Source organism: Herpailurus yagouaroundi, unplaced genomic scaffold, assembly GCF_014898765.1.
Source record: "Herpailurus yagouaroundi ecotype Mexico unplaced genomic scaffold, PumYag 160, whole genome shotgun sequence".
In the NCBI taxonomy this organism is placed as follows: domain Eukaryota; kingdom Metazoa; phylum Chordata; class Mammalia; order Carnivora; family Felidae; genus Herpailurus; species Herpailurus yagouaroundi.
Window position 1 is genome coordinate 51,685,089 of NW_024412401.1, and position 13,485 is coordinate 51,698,573.

The window sequence follows — 13,485 nt, forward strand, 5'->3', positions numbered from 1 at the left end:
TTCATGCTCTGTCTCTCTCTGTCTCAAAAATAAAGGTTAAAAAAATTTTTTTTTTATTTTTTTATTTTTTATTTTTTTTTCTCCGTTTTTATTTATTTTTGGGATAGAGAGAGACAGAGCATGAACGGGGGAGGGGCAGAGAGAGAGAGGGAGACACAGAATCGGAAACAGGCTCCAGGCTCCGAGCCACCAGCCCAGAGCCCGACGCAGGGCTCGAACTCACGGACCGCGAGATCGTGACCTGGCTGAAGTCGGACGCTTAACCGACTGCGCCACCCAGGCGCCCCCAAAAAATTTTTTTAATAAAAAAAATAAAAAAGACTGGAACAGTCCAGAGTTTTAATCAAAGAAGGTGGCGTTCAGTTGCTGCCCACAATAGCTGATACCCCAGGGTTTGGAGTTGTAGCTGATGAGGTCGTTGCTGGTAGTCCATTATTGACTATGTCGATAGTAAATGGGAAGTCTACCTAAGCGGAGAGTGTCTAGTCCACAGACATCGGAAGCCTGATAACAGGGTGCGGTGTTGCCCTTGAAGACACGGACTTAAACCATTGGACACCGGGTTTATGAAAAAGTGAACGTCATCCCACTTATTGCCGAGAGCAGACATGCTCACACCAGAGGTGTGCCAAGGGTTTAAAAAACAGATAAATCCAAGCACATAAAAAGAAAACCTACGAATTTCCAGAAGCAGAAGGTGGAGAAGAAGGAAAGCTTGTTAACAACCCAAAGGACTGTTTACCTCCTGCTATGGCAGGGCGCGATGATGTGAGAGGAGTTAACTGCAGAAGGGTCAGAGGAAGGCGGCATCCTTGCATGCTGCTGGAGCTGAGAATGGTGATGTTTGAGGTTTTGCAGTTCTAAGAAGTAGGTTGACAACACGTGTGCAAGGCTTGAAAGATGTCACTGATCACGTATGCCCAGACGCGTGCAGAAGCAGGAAATGGCAGCTGTGTCTGTTAGTGGAGCGGGCACCAAGAGCAAAGGGCAGCCTACCCAGAGCTCTCGGGGCGTGAGTGGAAGGAGGGAGAGTGTGTGGCTAAAGGTGAAGAAGGAGCTGCAGGTGCAGCAGGTGTTTGAGATGAGAGCCGGAGAAAAAGGTCGAAAACCGAAGGACTCTGAAGCTGAGCCCCAGCAGTGCCACGAGCAAATGAAAGACCAAACCACCCACAATTGGGGGGGGGGGGGAATGTTGTCGGTTTGAACATGAGAACGCGCACTGGGAGTCCATCAACAACACATTTTAGAGTAACCTGACTCTTCCAGAACCCTGGGAAAGAACAAGAGGAAAGGGAAGCTCTTTTTAAGCTTTCTGTTGGCCACCAATTACAGGAAGGCTGTGATCCATTTCTAAATAAGTTTTGTGGATGATATGCAGTAGGGGTTAAAGGTCATTTATTTCCCTATATGGAGAGCCTCTGTTGAAAAGACTGTCTGTTGCTGGTTGAATTCTGTCAGTACCCTTTTTGGAAATCAGTTGACCACATATGTGCAGGTTTAATTCTAGACTCTCACTTCTTTTCCCTTGAGCTGTATGTCTGTGTTTGAGCCAACACCACACTGACTTGTTTGCTGAACCTTTGTAGAAATTCTTAGGCCAGAGGGCCTCAGTCTTCCAACTTTGTGATTCTTCCAAATTGTTTTGGCTCTTCTAGGTCTTCTTTTCTGTATAAACTTTCAAGTTGGCTTGATGATTTCTACAAGAAAGCTTCCTGGGATCTTGATGAAGATTACACTGAGTTTATGGACCAGTTTGGGCACAGTGGATATCTTAGTGTTGAGTGTACCAGTCCATGAACATGGTATATCTCTCCATGTATTTAGATCTAACTTAATTTCATGGATAGGAAGATTCAATATGTATCATTTTTAATGGCTGTGCCGTAGACAGAGTGTGGTTGTGTCCTTGTTTATCTAACCGCCTGTTGTTTATTTACCTTGCATCCAGTTCCCCCATTATAAACAGTGCATATCTTTGTCAGTCCATCTTTGCATGCATCCTGAATACTTACTTAGAAAAAAACCTGGGGCCAGGTGAACCCTCTTGGCTCTTCTTTGCTACCTGCCTTATTTAAACTAGTGCTTTGTGTTCGGTGAAACATGGAATCTTGGTGATCCGGGCTTGTTTTTATGAGGCCCCAACAGCACAGCGAGTTAGGGCATGATGCAGCAAACTGTGGCAGCGGGCTAGCATTGTTTTTGCAAGGCCCTCAAGCTAAGAATTAAAAAAAAAAAAAAAAAAAAAATCTTTAACACATTGTAAAAAAACAAAAACAAAAACAAAGAATATGTGATAAAGATCCACAGGGCCCACAAAGCCTAAATGATTTACTGCCTGGTACTTTATAGACATGATTTGCCAACCCCTGATTTAGAGCACAGCCCTGCAACAGACAGTCTGATTGAGTCCCCACCCACGACTTACTAGCTGAGGACTGACTCTGGCCAAGTCTCTCGCTTCCTTAAGCAATCTGTTCTGTTTCTTCTGTAGCACGGGGCCAGTGAGGGTGCATGGAGGGTCGTTACCCACTGGGCTTTGCTTTTTTTCCCTCCCCTATCTGAAGACGGAGGAGCTTGAATGGTCTCATTGCACGTGTGAATCAAGACAGGCTTGTCACCAGTGTCCTTGTCCCGGGCTCCATTTGTGGCCCTGGGTGTCAGGCTCATAAGCTGGCTCTGCCATCTTGCTGGAGAGACGGGGGGCACACACACCAAAGCCACTCCCTCCCCTGCCCCCCTCCTGCCCCCATACCGCAGCTTGCCAACCTGGTGCACTTGACCTCAGTGAGAACAAAACAAAACAAAACAAAACCCTAAAAAATCTGGCTTCAGGTGAAGAGGCTTGGAATTTAGAACCTTGAACCCGTCGTTGCCATGTGACCATTTTAAATGTTAGCTTCTAACTGCCTCCCCCTCTTTGAACTACCCATGTCTGGGAGACTGTGGCCCAGCAGGGTTGGGGAGGTGCAGTCGGTGATGACACATGAATGGACTCAGTTGTGCCTCTGGCCTGGGGTTGCTCAAGACTCGGGGGTCAGAGGTTCTGAGCAGCACAGGATCCTGTGGGTGATGGATCCAAGAGGTTCTGAGCAGCAGGGGATCCGAGGATGATCTGAGGGTCCCAGGGGCGTGCACGGAACGGGCTGAGCCTTCTGTCCAGGAGGTTAACGGGCTGTGGCAGCCAAGGCGATAACTAGAGAGGCCCGCGGCCCTCTCGTGCAGACCCTTGCGGGTCTCTGCTCTCGGGGATCACGACCCCCGAGGAGGGGCTGCCCCTACCTATACCAGCTCCACACCAGCCTTCGTTAGCTACCCCGGAGCAGTGTGTTTTTATGGTCCCCGTGGATGGACTGGGAGCCTGTCCAGCCCGCGGATGCCCCAGATGTCCAAAATTTCACTTGCCCTTCCCAGGAGGAATTCCGACTTCTTTGTAGCCGCCGGTCAGCGCTAAGAGTGACTTTAAGATGATGGAGCTGCAGGAAGTGAGCTGGTTTGTTCCCCGCAGGTTCCCTGCCAGAGGCCTGCACTCACTCCAGCCCTCGCGCCCCACCACCATCGGCTGTCCGCGGAGAACACAGATGCTGGCCGCTCCCTGGGGGTGTCGCTGTGCACAGAGGTAGGCCCACAGCCTCCCCATTTCAGGCGTGGCCCTTAAGCATGGACCCAAGAGGAAATTATCTCAGGTGAAATAACGGAATTGTGGTTATGGGTTGTTTTTTTTCCTTTTTTCAAGTCCTTATCTCTTAAGAGCACACACAGATGCAATGAGGTGGTATCTGGGTCTGCCACCACAAAGAGGAAGTGGGAGTTTGAGCTGAAGCAAGGGTGCTGTGAACGGCTCCCTGTTGGAGCTGGGTGCCGGCACGTGGGAGCGAGCTGTCTGCTTCTGCGTGTTTCCACTGCCCTAAGTTAAAAGGAGAGAGAATACACGTGAGGCCGTAAGCGTCTGAGCAGCTCGAGCTTCCGCCTTGGCTCTAGCATTCCTCGCTGTGAGACCTGAGACAAGAAGGAGCCCCTGTTTCCGAATCTGTAAAACGGGGCTGATCACAGCTGCCTGGGGACGTTTTCCAAGAAATAACGCACGGAAACCATTTACTCTGCCACCCGGAACTTGATCGGCACCCGTAACACCTGATCTGGTGGGGGGCCTGGGCCAGTGGACCCCTGGCTGACCATTTCAGGGAGAGGGTGTGGGTCCACTTCCCTCAGTGGACACACCGCCCCTGCTTTTGGTTAAACCACCTTGGCTCCACCAAATCTTCGGTTGGCCCGGAACTTTCTTGGCAACGGTTTGGAGCTAGAATCAGCCGTCAGATTCCTCGGTGTGATTTCTGCTAAAATATGAGATGGCTGAAGCCAATCCAGTTACTTGTTTTTATACATTTTCTTCGGGAATAATTGTTAATTCATAGGAAGTCACCACGGATGTCCCAGGGAGGTCCTACGTACCCTTCACTCAGTTTCCCCCAGGGGTGCCACATCTTTGGCGTATCCGTAGTACGACGTCACAACCACTAAAGGGACTGTTGGTACAATCCACAGGGCCTGTTCACGTGTCGCCAGTTTGACACGTACCCATTTGTGAGTCCCCTGAGCGTTACTGTCACACCCAATTCCCGGAGAAGTTAAGTGGCTTCCTTGACTCACCGGCTGATATGTGGCAGAGCCAGGACCTGAGACCAAAGTTGTGCACTGCACCAGCAGCCCCCGCCTCGCTCTAGAGGTGGCTGCTGTTAACCCAGGCTCCCTGTGTTCTCTTGTAGGTGAGCCCAGGCCAGCATGGGGGACTCCAGGGACCTTTGCCCTCACCTTGACTCCATAGGGGAGGTGACCAAAGAGGACTTGCTGTTCAAATCTAAGGTAAAGGGTCAGACCTTGCAGAGCTGGGGCCCACACCCAGGGCCACTGCGTTCCTAAGGTACAGGTGTTTCCAAAGGAAGGTTTGAAAGAGTTGAAGAACCGGCTTCCCGACAGTCTCTGCTTAGCGTTTTGTGTAAATGGAAGGGCTGGCGTCTGTGGGGGAAGCTTTCCGGGGGCTGCGTCCTAACAGCCATTAATTACCGCTTAGATCATTCCATCTGGGAGCCACTAGTGCCCTGTGCATTAGCTGTGGAGCCTTTCCAAGGCAGGGAACGAATCGTGCTCTGAGAGCCCACCGGCATTTTGACAAGCGTGACCCGAGGAGGGTCTGGGGAGGCCCAGAGCCAGAAGGTGGGCTTCTCTGAGTGGGAAGGATGTGTCTTTTTTTGTTAAAGTGTTTTGAACGGGTAATACTTTTCTCTGGTTCAGAATCGAGCAATATAAAAGTATCAATGTCAATAAATTTTTTAAAGTAGAGGGGTGCACAGCTAGCTCGGCTGCTAGAGCATGCGAGTCTTAATCTCAGGGTTCGAGCCCCACATTGGGTGTGGAGCCTACTTAAAATAAAAAATTTTTTTAAAAATTCAGGGGTGCTTGGATGCCTCAGTCGGCTAAATGTCCAACTTTAGCTCAGGTCATGATCTTCCAGTTTGTGAGTTCGAGCCCCACATCGGGCTCTGTGCTGACAGCTCGGAGCCTGGAGCCTGCTTCGGATTCCGTGTCTCCCTCTCTCTCCGCCCCTCCCTTGCTCATGCTCTGTCTCTCTCTCAACAATAAACATGAGAAAACGAAAAAATAAAATGAAAAAAAATCATTGTCAAGACATCCTCCTCCCACCCTCCTATTCCACCTTTAGGGAGCCTTTTACATTAGTTTCTTTTATACTTTCTCAGAGTTTGTTTATGCAAATACATGCAAATATGCTTATTTTTCATTTCCCCCTTCATTATGTAAAAGGTAACACACTATACTATAGATGCTTTTTTTGTTTGTTTTCTTGTTTTTAATTTATTTATTTTAGAGAGAGAGGGAGGGAGGGCGGGCATGAGGGAGGGAGGGAGGGGCAGAGGGAGAGGGAGACAGAGAATCCCCAGCAGGCTCAGCACTGTCAGCGCAGAGCCTGGTGCAGGGCTCGAACCCACTAACCGTGAGATCATGACCTGAGCTGAAATTAAGAGCCGGGTGCTTAACCAACCGAGCCACCCAGATGCCCCTAGACACTTTTGCAACTTGCTTCCTTCACAGGACAGTACATCTTTCTGGAGCTCTTTCAACCCTGGGCCGTGAAGACCGCTTTGTCCTAGTTTGCCCTGGAGTTGCACGGCATCTCGTCGTGTGGACCCCGTAACTGAGCCTCTGCGGGTAGACACCCAGGCTCTTCACGCGTGGTGAATGTGGTGCCGTGATAAATGGCCTCCTGGAAGTGTTGTCGCACGTGGGGGCCGAGCGTGTGGGGGGCACACTCCGGGCAGCGGCGTCTAGAGTCACGTTCCTAGACAAATTGCCGGCTCACTCAGCCTCCCTGTCCCAGCAGGTCCTGGGTGGCCTTCGGCCTGAGCTGGTTCAGCCTGGGCCTGCGGGAGGGATCTTCAGAGTGCCTGTGGCTTCTTTCGAAGTACTTTTCGCCTCTCGTGTGGTCTGGAGGAGGGCAGAGCGAGGCTGTGATGCATTCGCACTAACGCTGGGTTCTGAGTCTGCACCAAGGAATGAATGAGACAGACCGAGGGGGTTTTCCTCCAGAGGAGGCAGGAATAGGGGGATCCGAGGGCAAAGAGGAGAGCGAGGAGGCGCGATCCGGGCCGGGCCGCGGCAGCCTTTCGGAAGTGGTAGGTCCTTCTGGAGCAGAAGGACCGAGAATGTCTGGAACGTCTCAGGCCTGTATTTCAGAGAGCATGTGTCCCGCCCTTCTCTGAGCACCCAGAAATCTGCAGAATGAAACAAAGATTGTTTTAAGATACCAGAAGGGGCAGGGAGGTGAACAGATCAGGCACAGTGCAGGGGACGGAAATGGCCAAGAAACTTCTGAAAGAAGGTGCTCAACTTCACCAGTGAGCGGGGACATTGCTGCGGATCGCGAGATGATAGCATTTTTCCTCTGCCGGACAAACCACAGGCCGATCTGACCCGGGCTGATGGTGATGGAGGGGAGGAGACCGCACGCGTGGTGGGGTGAGGTGGGCATTCCTGTCACTTCGGGGACACAACTCCCCGTGTGGGAGTTTATCCCATGGAGGTGCGAGTACCAGTTATAAAGACACAAAGACAGGAGTATTTATTGAGCCTTACTTGTCAAAGGAGAAAACTGGTGGCAGTCTGAATACTCATCAAGAAGGGAATGGGTGAGGGACGCCTGGGTGGCTCAGTCGGTTAAGCATCCAACTCCAGCTCAGGTCATGATCTCGCAGTTCCTGAGTCCGAGCCCCGCGTCGGGCTCTGTGCTGACGGTTCGGAGCCTGGAGCCTGTTTCGGATTCTGTGTCTCTCTCTCTCTCTGCCCCTCCCCTGCTCATGCTCTGTCTCTCAAAAATAAATAAATGTTAAGAAAAAAAAATTTTTTTTTAAAGAAGGGAATGGGTGAATTACGGTGTGCCCGTAGCGTGGGGCACCGTGTCATTACCGCAGACGGTAAGATGCAGTGTCTGCGTGCAGACTTGGAAAGATGACCATGAAAAGGTGACAGAAACGTGTCAGAGAAACGTGTATAGTATGATCTCGTTTTTCCTAAAAATCACACCCCCTCCCCTAAGTGTATGCATATACGTTGTATGTGAAAACACGGAGGGATATGCCTCAGGTTGTTCCAGCATATGTATTTATTAGACGTTATATACTCTCCCTGAGATCGTATACAGCATCTATGTGTCGTTTGAACTGTTAAAACAGACCTCCAGGGCCCCTGGCTGGCTAAGTCAGTAGAGCATGTGACTCTCGACCTCGGGGTCTTGAGTTTGAGCCCCGCGTTGGCGGTGAGCCTGCTTACAGAAAAAAACCAAACGAGCAGAGGGTGCTGTCGTCATTGAAAAGACTGAAACAAAAAGGAAGCCCTGGAAGAGGGAAGTGAATTGTGAAATCAGAAAATCAGAAAAGAGGTTGCAAGTTCGGGAAGGTCGGGGGCTGCTGCCCCCAGCGTCCTCAGCGGGAGACCCTGAGGCAGATCGCGGATCTCAAGTCCCACCTTCTTGACCACAACCCTACGGGGACCTCCAGGTTTCGGGCCCTTTACCGATACAGCTAGAAACTGGGCTTGGTGAGAACACAAAATCCCCGCTGAGACGTGAGTGGGGGGAAGCCCACTTTCCTGTTGGGGGGCGCCCTGTGACCCAGGCTCCTCTGCTTCGCCTCTTGACCTGCTCTGTAGCCGGGCCTGCCCTCTGAGCCTCGGTTCCTCATCTGTCCAAAAGAGCTGCTGCGCACACTGGCAGGGATTGCAGGAGCGAGGTATGAAGAACTTAGCCGTGGTCATCCCTGGCAGGTGGCGCTCCGGCTCTGACAGAGCCTCGCGTCGTAACTGCCGTCAGAGCCGGCACTTAGAATCCGCCTCACGGCTGACGGGGTCACCTTGGGCATTGGGGAGCCTCAGTTGGGAATTGCTGTTTTAGACACGTGCAGCAGACAAGATTATTTAAGGCACGATTTAAGTTGTAACGAAGAGACCCTGAAATACAGCACCTTAAATGAGAGCGACGCTTCCTTTTCTGTCATAGGACAGTCCGGGCATACGTACGATGGCAGGGCAGCCCCTCCCTTCCCAATACATGGCTTTCATTTCTGAGTCCAAGGTGCTTGCCCCCGCTCCTGCCGTCCCATCTGTGTTCCAGTGGAAGGAGGAGGAGGAGCGGGGCAGGGGGATGCACAGCCCGGAAATGGCACGCGTCGCTTTCGCTGTCATCTCATTGACTAGAACCGAGCCCCAAGACCACAGTGGGGCCGAGAACCAGGCTGCAGCTGGCCGGCCGTGGGCTCGGCCCAAATCCGAGCATCCTGTTGCTAAAGCAGGAAAGGGGGACACCGGTAGACAGGAAGCAGGCTCTGTCACCAGAACGCCCGAAACCTGGGTGTTTTCTGTGTTCATCAAATGTATTGGTGTCCCTTGGGGCGCCTGGGTGGCCCAGTCGGTTAAGCATCCAACTCTTGTTTTCGGCTCAGGTCACGATTTCATGGTTCGTGAGTTCGAGCCCCGCGTTGGGTTCTGTGCTGACAGTGCAGAGCCTGCTTGGGATTCTCTCTCCCTCTCTCTCTGCCCCTCCCCACTTGCAGTCACTCTCTCTCTCAAAAATAAACTTTATAAATACATACATAAATTTCTTTAAAAAAAAAAACGTATTGTCCCAATTTGTACTAGGCTCTGTGAAGTCACAGAGGTAGACAAAACAGACCGTCCCTCTTTCATGGAGCCCAGAGTCTAGGTGGGAAGAAAGGCTTACACAGTCATCAAAGGAAGAGTCGAGGGTGCGATAAAATGCGTATTAACAGGTCTGTTTATTTAAGTTTCAAAGCATTTTATTAAAAATGTTTTTGTAGCACGTAGGGAAGCAAAATACAAACAGTGAAGCGTAAAGGGCCCTGTGAGGAAGGACATTTAGATCGACAGGCTGGTGAGGGCCTTTCCGAGGCAGAAAAGCCTTTCAGTGGAAAGCTACGGGGTACAGCCGTCGGCGTCCAGTGGGCTCTGTGTGTGATGCCTCTGTCTGGAGCGGCTCCCTGACCGCTCACACTTGGCTCTTTCCCTCCCCCTCCCCTTGCCCAGGGAGCCTGTCAGTCGTGTGGTGTTACTGGACCGAACCTGTGGGCCTGTCTCCAGGTAAAGTACCCTTGCCACTGTTGGGGGCCTGGAGGTTGGTCTAGACTCTGGGCTGGGAATGCCCGCCTCTGGCGGGCACTGCTGGGATCGTTGGGCGGGGACACGGGGCATCGATGTCTCAGGTGCACGGCCTGAGCCAAGAGGGCGCCAGAGTCAGCAAGTCCCCCTGCTGGCTGCCTGCCTGCCCGGGCAGCCATCAGGAATGTTGAGAGAAAACAGCAGGTTGTGCAGGACTCCGGACCAAATGATCCCATGTGCACGAAAGGCAGAGGTCTGTATGTGCATGTGTATGTGAGACTTGATGGAGGCATCTTGGCTCTGAGCCCTGGCTCTTCTGCGTAGTGGCCTGTCCCTGGGCCAGCCTGGGCCTTGTCACCCCACCTGTAAAGGAGAGGTCACTGTCGCTGGGCAGCTGTCCCCACGTGGTGGGGCTGCGGTGGATTTGACAAGATGACCCCTGCGATGGGTCTAGCAAGGTGTGCGGTCTGTGGACAGGATCCAGGAAAATCCAGTCGTGGTTCATTGTTACTGCTTCTTAAAGACAGATGTATCACAGCGTGGCCACTTTCTATGAGGAGCAGGATTTGGGACGGTTTTCATTTTTTTCTCTGGAATTCTTACAGCCTTTTCCACAATTTCCTACAAGTACATATTTATTACATTTAAAATCACATTGAAAACGGCTACTACTTAAAATTTCTTTGAAAACAAATCCAAGTAGAAAAGAAGAAAAAAGGACACATGGGCCACCAGGGGACTCTTCCGGCCTCGGCCTTCAGGGCCCGTCACCCAGTTCTAAAGCAGATTGCAGAATACCGTCTGGGCCCTTGGGGGACAGCAAGAAACGTGTGGCATGGTCCTGTGTCCTGGGAGCACCCCCAGCAGGAAGGGATGTGTCCTTTGTGACCGGAAGGCCCTCACAAGGCCATGCGGTGCTGACCTCTTGTGGAGAAGCAGGCTGATCGTTGGGCTGCAGGCCTGCGGTGGAGGCACTTGCTGGGCCTGGTGGGTGGCTAGCTTTGGGACAGGGAAGTGCAAGGCCAAAGGCAAGGCCATCAGAGACCTGCAGGCCCCCTGTGGGTCCTGAGTGGGTCTCGATTACTGGCCCATAAGGAAGTAGGGGAGAGGGTCTGGGCGCCACACGGCTTGGCCCGTGTCTTGCTGGGCCCCTACCTGGGCTTTTTTGTAGGAGGCCAGTAGCCCAGGGCACCCTGTCCACCTTCCTCAGCGGGCAGGGGCGGCTTTTAGGGCAGCAGTCCTTTCCAGCTGGAGCTTCAGGTACATAAACACGTGTTCCTGTGGGGTGGCAGGGCCTCAGGCCTGGTCTTGGCGGCGGAGATGGTCCAGCCCCCATCCTCTCTCCTTCCCTCTCTCCCCAGGTCTCCTGCTCCTATGTTGGCTGCGGAGAATCCTTCGCTGACCATAGCACCATTCACGCTCAGGTGAGCGCCGTGGCCGGGAGTGTGGGCCCTGCGGGCAGACGGCCCAGAATTCAGACCCCGGCTCCAGCCACCTCCCAGCTCCAGCTGCCCGCTCTGGGCCTCGGTGGCTATGTCTATAAAATAGGAACAGGCCTAGCAGGGTTGCTACAGAGATACCAGAGCTAATGCAGGTGCACGCATATCACAAACGCAGGTGATTGGTCAATGGCAGCCCGTGGCCTTCCTGGCTGGAGGGTGAGCATGTTCTCTGCTTCCAGGCCTTTTACTGAGGCCGCTGGATGCAGCCTCAGGGCACCTGTTAGGCCAGTGTGTCCTCAGCCTCACTTTGGATCTTGCCCTCTAGGCAAAAAAGCACAACCTGACAGTGAACCTGACCACGTTCCGGGTGTGGTGTTACGCCTGTGAGAAGGAAGTGTTCCTGAAGCAGAGGCTGGCAGCACCCCTGGCGGGCCCCTCGCCCAAATTCTCGGAGCAGGTAAGGGGGTGCAGGGGCGTCAGCGTGGTCGGTAGTGACGTGTTGGGGGCAGGGCCTTGTGACCCAAGCGTCGGGGGAGCGGGGATTGGTGGGTCCCAGATGGCATCTGTGCCTGGCCCGTGTTCTCAAGTGCCAGCGAACCCTTGCTGAGCCCCGGCTGTGTGCCAAGGCCCACACGGGGTGGGGGTTGAGGACACAAAAGTCCTCCGGGAAGGGAGTTCGTTCCCAGGCCGTGGGCGGGCCGCGCGCAAGGGCAGGGCTTGACCGAGCCTGGGCCTGGGGCCGGTGCAGATGCTTCCGGGCCTGTGGCGAGCCCCCGGCACCCCCCAGCCCTAAGACAAACCCTGTCCCCCGGGGAATGCCGAACGGTGACCTGCGGTTCGCTTCTCTGTGGAAAACACCAGAAACCCCCCTAACGAGGCACTGAGCAGGGCACCGTGGGGCACCTAAAGGTGGTAGGCCGGGCAGACCCACGCACGGAGGGTCGCCTCGGGCTCCGGTCAGTACACAGGTCGCGGGGTTGGCCGGCTGGAGTCGGAGCTCGGGGAGGCCTGAGCGTGTCTCTTCCGCGTTTACACAGCGACCGTCACGTAGTAGGTGCTCAGTAAATGTTTACGGAACACGTTTGCAAGCGTGGCAGCTGTTTATGGTTATTCACAAAAAAGGCTATACAACAGTGTGCATACGGTATCTTGTTTTGGGGCGTGTGTATATGAACGGTGAAAAACTTACGCAACCGCGTACAGACTTGACAGTGGTCGTCTGGATTGTAGGTTGTGATTCGCTGTTTCTATTTTTTTGCAAGTTTATTATAACTACGTTTTTATCAGCGTCAGTAAAATACAAGATGCCAGAGCCATCTCTTTCCGGGGTATCCTCGGCTCAGATGGGCCAATGCGGTGTGGGCTGGGGGCGGGGGCTGGGCGACTGGGCTTCCTTTCCCCCTGGGGAGCCTGTGGGCCTCTGCCCCCCACCCCGTCTTCCTCGCCTCCCCAGTTTCCTCACTCGGTCTCTCCCGCAGGACCCTCCGCTGCCCTCGCACCCTCTGAAAGCTGTCCCTATTGCCGTGGCCGACGAAGGAGAGTCCGAGTCAGAGGATGATGACCTGAAACCTCGAGGTAGCCGACCCCAGAGCTGGGGGAGCTGTCAGGCCGGGCCGGGGGCCTCCACGCAGGCTGGGGAGTTCTGTGGCGCATTGGGCCGTGTGGGCGGGCAAGGGCGGCGTGACCGACGGGCCATAGAGTGTGGTGGCTTCTTCCCTTGGGGTGCTGGCCGTCCAGCCGAGTCCTCGTGGCCTGCCGGTCCTCATCCCCGGTCTCGGCATGTGACCCCGGGCAGGCCGGCCCCCCCACGCCCGGCCTCCTTGCCTGTGCGACGCGGACAGTGGGCCGGGCTGGGTGGAGGGCAGAGCGGTCCGTCTGAAATGCTCGGGCGCCCACAGCTACCGTGAGCAGGAGGCGCAGTAACCTAACCTGGCAGCCTTCTGGGGCGGGACACCAGCCACCCACGTCCTCCTGTGGTTGGGTCCTGGCGGCTCATCCGTGAGCGGTGGGACCCTCACCCTCCCTCCCCGCTGTGCATTGGCTCCCTAGGCCTCACGGGTATGAAGAACCTCGGCAACTCCTGCTACATGAACGCCGCCTTGCAGGCCCTGTCCAACTGGTAGGTTGTCACCTCGTCTGGGAGCCGGGAGGCCAGGACCTGTCCCCAGATGCCCCGGAAGTAGCGGCAGCAGCCCCCACGCTGTGCTGTGTATGTTGCCCACAGATGCATGTATTTAGACGTGTATCAGCCCCCCCTTGGAGCACATGTGCCCTTTGACCCAGCAGCCCCCCTTCCGTCAGTTAGTCCCGGGAAGGCGACCTGAGACGTGGCGCATGGTGCCTGTACCATGTTCGTGTTCTGTCG

The 13,485-nt window shown here is 53.9% G+C and overlaps 1 protein-coding gene across 4 annotated transcripts in view; it reads left to right on the top strand.

Annotated features, from left to right (window-relative positions):
- The window catches only part of USP20 (ubiquitin specific peptidase 20), a 50,216-nt gene that overhangs the window by 15,030 nt on the left and 21,701 nt on the right, over window positions 1–13,485 (top strand). For 2 of the 4 annotated variants that reach the window (XM_040482624.1, XM_040482623.1), the window contains exons 2-8: window positions 3,506–3,616; window positions 4,764–4,860; window positions 9,607–9,660; window positions 11,040–11,102; window positions 11,446–11,577; window positions 12,599–12,695; window positions 13,170–13,239. In XM_040482624.1, the coding sequence (XP_040338558.1) occupies window positions 4,780–4,860; window positions 9,607–9,660; window positions 11,040–11,102; window positions 11,446–11,577; window positions 12,599–12,695; window positions 13,170–13,239 (497 nt within the window). In that variant the 5' untranslated portion in view covers window positions 3,506–3,616; window positions 4,764–4,779. Of the gene's footprint in view, window positions 1–3,505; window positions 3,617–3,664; window positions 3,684–4,763; window positions 4,861–9,606; window positions 9,661–11,039; window positions 11,103–11,445; window positions 11,578–12,598; window positions 12,696–13,169; window positions 13,240–13,485 lie in introns of those variants that run through there. The other 2 variants (XM_040482625.1, XM_040482626.1) reach the window with 2 other exon arrangements.